Source organism: Poecilia reticulata, chromosome 12 (assembly GCF_904066995.2).
Source record: "Poecilia reticulata chromosome 12, P_reticulata-male-v2, whole genome shotgun sequence".
NCBI lineage: Eukaryota > Metazoa > Chordata > Actinopteri > Cyprinodontiformes > Poeciliidae > Poecilia > Poecilia reticulata.
In genome coordinates this window covers 6,868,185-6,875,182 of record NC_088841.1, presented here as the reverse complement: position 1 = coordinate 6,875,182, position 6,998 = coordinate 6,868,185, and the positions used below count along the sequence as shown (strand labels likewise).

Sequence of the window (6,998 nt, the reverse complement as noted above, 5' to 3'; positions counted from 1 at the left end):
GGAAGCAACCCCTTTAAATGAAATCCTACTTAGAGCCTCATACCACCTCGGGTCCGTTCCGGCTTAATGTTCTGCTTAAGAGAATATTCAATCATTTATAATATAAAATAGAAATAGAAGCTCTAATCATTACAGTGCGAGATGAATTATATTATCTTGCTCTATAGCCTCGTTTAACTGAGATAATGCACGCTTAATTGGCAAAAGGACACCAATCAGAAGCCATATGCTCAAAGGCTGCAGATAGTCATTAATTAGTAAAAACGCAATTTCAAAAGCCATTTGTAAGAGCCCACCCCCATCCCCAAGACACCCGCTCCGATATCGGCCACCACCACACTGCTGTCTTGAAAACAAGGCGTGAATTACAAATAATTAAACAATCTGACTGCTTGTATCCGCTCGTGACAAACAAACGACAGCACGTGCGTTTATCCACACATTTTATTTCTCAACAGGTCCACCCTCTCTCTCTCTCTCTCTCTCTCTCTTTGCTTTCTCCTCTCTCTCTCTCCTCCTCCGAAAACCCCAAAAAGCCACTACTGCTGCCGCTGCTGGCTGCCGCGCGCTCAGTGATTATTCCGCTCTCGCTCAGCTGAGTGTCGGCAGCTTCAAAGCTCAGCCTCACTTTCTTTCCCGTCTCTTTTCCAGTCACCGCACTGCGATTCCGCGAGGTGAGGTTCATAGCTCCACAGCTCAACACCTGACTGTGCACACTAGCAAGCAGCCCGCCGGGACACCGAAACGGGTTAAGAAAAAAGCAAAAAGCAAAAGGTGGGTTGTGGAGGGACGACAAATGCTCGAGACCCGCGGCAGGTGGCCCCACACCCGACGGGGAGGGAGACGAGCACAGCAGTGATGGGACAGTTTTCCGGAGGATGCTGCTGGAGTTTTTCCATCCTCGTGCTCCTTGGTTTGCAAGTCCCGGCGACGTTAGCTCGAGGTAAGCGCAAGACTTTAATGAGCTCTAAGTGTGCGAGAATAAACTCAAAGGTGTATAAATGGAAATGTTGCTTCGTTTGGCGCGGGCTGTGGTTACCTTGGAGAGAGAAGGGGGAAGTAATTTTCCTATTTCTCACGTGCGTTCCCTTCATAAGAAGTACGATATGTTCACGGACTGGATTTTAATGACGGCAAGTTTTTGTTAATGGTGCGTAACAGTGACGCGAACGTCTGCTTGCCGTGATTAATTACATATAATTGATGTTTTCGACTGTATAGAAATGAAGTTGAATCATTTCTGCTCCTCTTATGCTGCATTAAAACTGGTCACGAAAAAAAAAAATTGCATATTAGTGCGTGAAGAAGTGTCCACCAGCGCTTAGCTGCGTATGTGCACTTTTTTCCCCCTTTTTCTTTTTTTTTTAAAAACATTTTTACATGACGGGTCCTTCTGAGTTTAGTAAGGGGAAAAATAGTGATATTCAGCAGGTTCACATATATCCAAAAGCGTGGGCAGTTGTTTTCACAAATATTAATTGTTCTGCTGTAGGCTTGGTGGTACAGGAAAATAATTGCTTAGTATCAAAATTGTCCAGAAATGAAAACATGATAATTAGATGTTATGTGCAGCTTGCAAATCTTGGCCACGGACTAGATGATCACAAAGTCTTTTTCTCTGGGTGAATTCGTGCTGACCCATTGACTTCCATTTAACTTGCATGCCAGTGTAACAAAGCAGCATTTGCAAGTCAATTAGTTAAGTAGCCCTGAAGGTTTTCATCTCTTTGCATCGCAAGTTTTGAAATTTGCTTCGACTTGGAAATTTGCGTAGCATAAATATTAGATTTAGCTTAAGTATCTTAAATACAGCTTTTCATGCAAGGATCAGGCTGCTTTTGTTGTTGATATATGGAAGGTCCTGGAGATGACCTTTAAAAAAAAAAAACAAAAACAAAAAAATATCAGGCTTGGAATTGCATTTTGTAGCATTTCCACTGTGGCCATATTACATTCGTGAAATGTTGCTGTGATGTTCAGAAAGAGTGACCAGGGCTTGGCAGGGAAACAATGCTACAACTGCATGAAAGTAAAATGTGCCGCTGTGTTTGAGGAGGTAGTTTATATAAGCTGCATAGGTCCTTTTTGCTGGCTGGCGATGGCTCTTACTCAGGCGGTTTGTGATAAATATTTATGTTTTTCAATAATATAAATGTCAGCAGTCAAGTACATTATGCAAACATGAAAGGATGCACAAAGAAAAAGCAACTCTAAGGGCAAAGAAATAGAAGAATTGCAAAGCATTTCTAAGTTATGGTTGAATAAAAAATAAAAAAAAAATACCTACATACATTTTGAGTTCCCTACAGTTTTTCATTGCAGATTTTTTTAGGATAGATTACTATTTTCTGAAAGAACAGTTATGCTCCAGTTTTATTACGCTATTTGGTTTTTTAAATTGATTTTTCTTGTTACTTTTTCTCATAAGCCTTTTTAAAAAAAATTATACATTTACTTTTTATGAATCATGTTGCAATGTTCAGTTCTCTAACAAAAATATGCATATTAGGAAAACAAACACTTGTTTTTCTTTATAGATTTAGAGATTTCAGTGTTTCTTAATTATCTCCAAAGTGTCAATCACCCTTGTTGTACTTGCAAATATACATATATGTTGAACCAAGATATATTTAGCACCGACTCTCAGTATGATGCTCATAACATGTTTGTGACAAAATGTAACTCAGCATTTCCTCTAAGTTGACAGCTCGTTTCTTTTGTGTTGGAACTGGAGCATTAACAGTTTGAGGGTGTGAGCTACTGGTGTTCTGGCAATGACGTGTTCTTCTGACACTGGAAGCAGCCGTTTCAGTATCTCCAACGCTGTAGCCACATGTAGACATTTTGGCAGGCTTTCAGGCCCTTCGTTTTTATCCGTTTTGGGCGCTAGGAGGATTAGCACTTGTCGGGAAACCTTCATTGCACTTTCATTCACCAGACACATTTTTCTCAGCCTATAAGTGTTGTTGTTGTCACCTAACCTGTCTTCCCTGCTGCTCCGCTCAGCACTATCAGATACCCAAACACAGTAAGAGGAAGTGCGGGCGAGGAAATAATCCCACTGTAAATAACAGAACAAGTTGGATGTAATGCTCACGCTGAGCTGAAATAGAGTGACTGCACATACATTTGCCTACTAATGTAATTACATACCTTTTTATTGGTTTTAGAAGAGTGTGAATCTCATAAAGATTCCCAGAGGCTGTAGTTTCCTGATGCAGGCTTTATTTGTCATTTAAAGATTTCATCGTGTTTCAAATTGTTGGGGGGAAAGTTAGTAACTTAAAATTGAATAGCAAAGAAGTAAAAGTGGCAACGCCAACTGAGTTGTACAGCTTGGATGATGACTTAAATGTACAGTATGAGCTGTCAAATATTTTTGTATTTAGTACTGAGTAGTAGATCTCAGTTTATTAAAAAGTGGAATTTCGTGGCTTTACCTTTATGCTGTGACTCATCCAACCACACAGATCCAGATTCAGTAACATTCAAAAATGTCTGCGTGGAAAACCAGGTATTTTGCATATCATACTTTTCTTCTAAATCTTGTAGCTATGTTGAGGGATAAATGCATCTAAACTTTACAGTCACTTAGTTTTAATTATACTGCAGGTGTGCTGCCTCTCTCTGCATCACTCTTTATGGTCACTGCAGTTTAGTGGAAATTAAATTTTTAGATCCTCTACATGCAGTTTATTATTCTCAATGACTCACCTCCCAGTCTTAAGGCTTTAAAATGAACCAAAAGCTAAAAGTATAGCATAACAACACTGACATGTTCTGCTATTTTTTCCCCCCGTTGTTGGAATGCCCCATCATTGATACTGTTTGGCTTTAGGCTTTAAATGATGACCCTTTGCTGAAATAAACATCTCTGAAGTTTACTTACAAACCCAGTTCTTGGTATACTTTTAACTCCAGTTGTCCAGCACTGTTTAAAACGCATCATCTGGTCATTAAACAGGACTCTGCTTCCCTCGGCCCTCATCACCTGCTCCCCGCCACCAGCCAAACACTTGAGGAAAAAGGAGCACTATGTAGCTCACACTATATTCACTTGCTCTTGGATATCAGATATTTACTCACTTCAACACTCGTTTGGATGGCATTTGGGTTTACATTCCACAATGCAGTTTAATTTATTTTTTTAACGTGTTATTTTTTTCTTGTATTGTGCCCCCTATCTGCCTTTTATGCTTGTCACTGGTATATTTTTTGTGGCTGAGATGCAAATGCTTACGGGTAGTGTTGTGAAGCTGTAGATTTTTTGTTCATCTGTAGTTAAAATGTTATTTAGGTAGTGATAAGTTTAGCTTCAAAAGGAAAGTAACACCTCAGTCTGAAATGTGTAGCTTGTTTGCCCAAAGCAAGACACCAGCATCTCTAAACGTATAAAGCAGCTGGAGGAGCAGCAGCAGCTTGGTGTCCTTCCTTACGAATGCCAAATTAACCTTAGATCACTTTCAGCCGAATAAACACCACTTTCAGCCCTTTTGTAGCTAAAATGTCTTGCATTGCAAATTTTACATGTCACAACAACACAGCAGTGCTCCAAAGCCCAGGCACAATACATCAAATTTCATTTTACTGTTTGATCAAAACGATTCAGCAAGCTCTTTGTTGAGGATTCACATGGCAGAACATGTAATCCAAACGACCTGCTGGTAGAAAAGCATCATGGTCTGGCATGGTTAAAAAAAAAAAAGACTGTAGAGAGAGGCAAGAAGAGAGACAGAGAATGGAGAACAAAGGGCAATAGAGTCATCTCTGACATGTTTTATTTATCTCAAAAATGACTGCCGGAATCTTGCTCAAGCTTCGAGTTTGATTTCACAGACGTTTCACACGATATGAACTCAGTGGCACAGTTGAGAAGGCATCCACAGTTGTGTTATGGTGGTCATACTGCCCATTCACTACTGCATTATTCAAAGGGAGTCCATTACTTTATTCAAACCCATCAAGCCCCTTTCCCATCATTTCCTCTCGGCATTCAAAGGAAACCAGACTCTCCAAGAGCCAAAGACGGGTAGGGGGTCCTGGTTAGGGAAAATGGACTTTAAAGCAAAGCATTTTGTAACCTTATACTGGGAAGCTTTAAAGTACAAGAAAATGTATTCTGTAAGATATGAAAATAGAGCAGTGAAGTGTTATGGCAAACCTGTATGGCTATTGTGTTGAGTCTTGAGGATTTCATCAATGCTTTAGCTTTAGCCCTGTAAGGAAGGAGGAATTAGCCTAGCAACCATTTTTTTTCTCCTTAAAAAAACTCTCTGCTTTCACTCAAACGTTTCAATGGCTAAATTGAGACGTTTATGTAAAGATTGTTGGACTTTCAATTTCCTGTTTGTCTTGTCTTTTTTTTCAGTTTCACAATCTTATATTTATCTGACGTAGTACCTTAGTTTTTTTTTTTTGTCAAAAAAATTCTCAATATTCTGGCCCAAATTCTGATCTAAAGATATTTGTAAAATGACCACACACTTGCAGTGAATTAGTGCTATAGTAATCATGTAATGTTACCTGCTTTTGAGAAAGAGAACAGATACCGTATTTTCCGCACTAAAAGGTGCACTTAAAAACCTTCAATTTCCTCAAAAGCCGACAGTGCGCCTTATAATCCGGTGTGCCTTATATATGGACCAATATTGAGCCACAACAGTTCTAGCAACTATGGTAAGCAGCCACCGACTTCATTTTCGCCCGTAGAAGAAGAAGTGCATGGTGCATGCTGGGATAGCTGTCAGAACGCTGGTTTAATAAAGTTTGACTGACCTATCTACCTACCGACCGTCTAGATTCAAGTCGTCTGCAGGTCTTTTAGCATCACGTTCTCCACGAACATGCTGTGTGCGAACGGAGAAGGGTCACCATCATCCGGCCACGCCCCGGCCCAGTTGTGGAAGGCTCTGCTTGCCGACCGGAGTCGGATTATTTTGTCAACATTCCCTTTAGTGCAACTCCATCTAGTGGATGCATAACGTAACTCCAGCCTCTACGGTAGTGTCTATTCTATGCGCCTTATATATGAAAAAATTTTAAAATAGGCCATTCATTAAAGGTGCACCTTATAATCCGGTGTGCCTTATAGTACGGAAAATACGGTACATCTCTCTCTTAAATGGTTTTCCAAAAACGACACTCTGGACTGCATCAACAAAAACATGTACATAGATACACACTTGTCTAGGGATCATATTTTAACTATTCCCCATCAGTTAGACGTGCTGTGTGTTTTCATGCATGTGTCGTTCTACACAGTTCTAGTTTTTAATGTTTCATGTATGTCAAGGCGTGGAGACAATGACAGGGTGTCGAGAGGGGCCATTTGCATTACCTCTTGCAGATTTGCCTTGCAGCCTCTTCTCTTCAGCCTTGAGGCTTTCTCTTCAGCAAGACCTGGCATTGCTGTTATGTTTTTTATACCACTGAAAGGAAAGCCTTGGAGATAACTGTCCATCCCAAATGCACTCTTCAATGCCTCACTGGCCAACTCAAGGGCATTGCCACAGATGTTAGATTCAAACCATACACTGTTTACCTCATTGCTAAATGCTCTCCACACATCTATCTTTCTTTCTTCTGTCTTTCTCTTTCTTTCTGAGCTTCCAGTTTGTGCCGATATGTTGCACTGTTGTACCCTCTAAAGTGCATTTATTTCATAAATGCCCCGGCCCTTCATCCTTTCTCGTTGCCCACTCTTCTCTCGCAATTTCTTTCAATGTAATTTAGTTTCAGTGGATTGTACCTCTGACAAATGCTCAGGTTATGTATCATTTCTCAACTCACCTGACTGAAGAAGAAAGGAGAGCTCGGTGTGGAGCGGAGGAAAAAAACCACAGGGAGAGCGAAAGACGAATAGGAAGGTTACAGTGCAGAATCCTTAAGCAGCTCATGTTATCAGTAACTGCCAAAGCATTTTGTCAGTAACAGCGAGGGCCTGTCACTGCTCTTCCTGATGAATTAATTTCAAGAGTAATCAAAAGCAAATACATATT

At 40.4% G+C, this 6,998-nt stretch overlaps 1 protein-coding gene across 2 annotated transcripts in view; it reads left to right on the top strand.

The window, feature by feature from the left end:
- The first annotated feature begins 479 nt into the window (after positions 1-479).
- LOC103473501 (netrin receptor UNC5D-like) overlaps positions 480-6,998 on the top strand; it is a 230,104-nt gene continuing 223,585 nt past the window's right edge. For both annotated transcript variants that reach the window (XM_081614107.1, XM_081614106.1), the window contains exon 1: positions 480-943. In XM_081614107.1, coding sequence (XP_081470233.1) covers positions 859-943 — 85 coding nt within the window. In that variant the 5' untranslated portion in view covers positions 480-858. The remainder of the gene's footprint in view (positions 944-6,998) is intronic.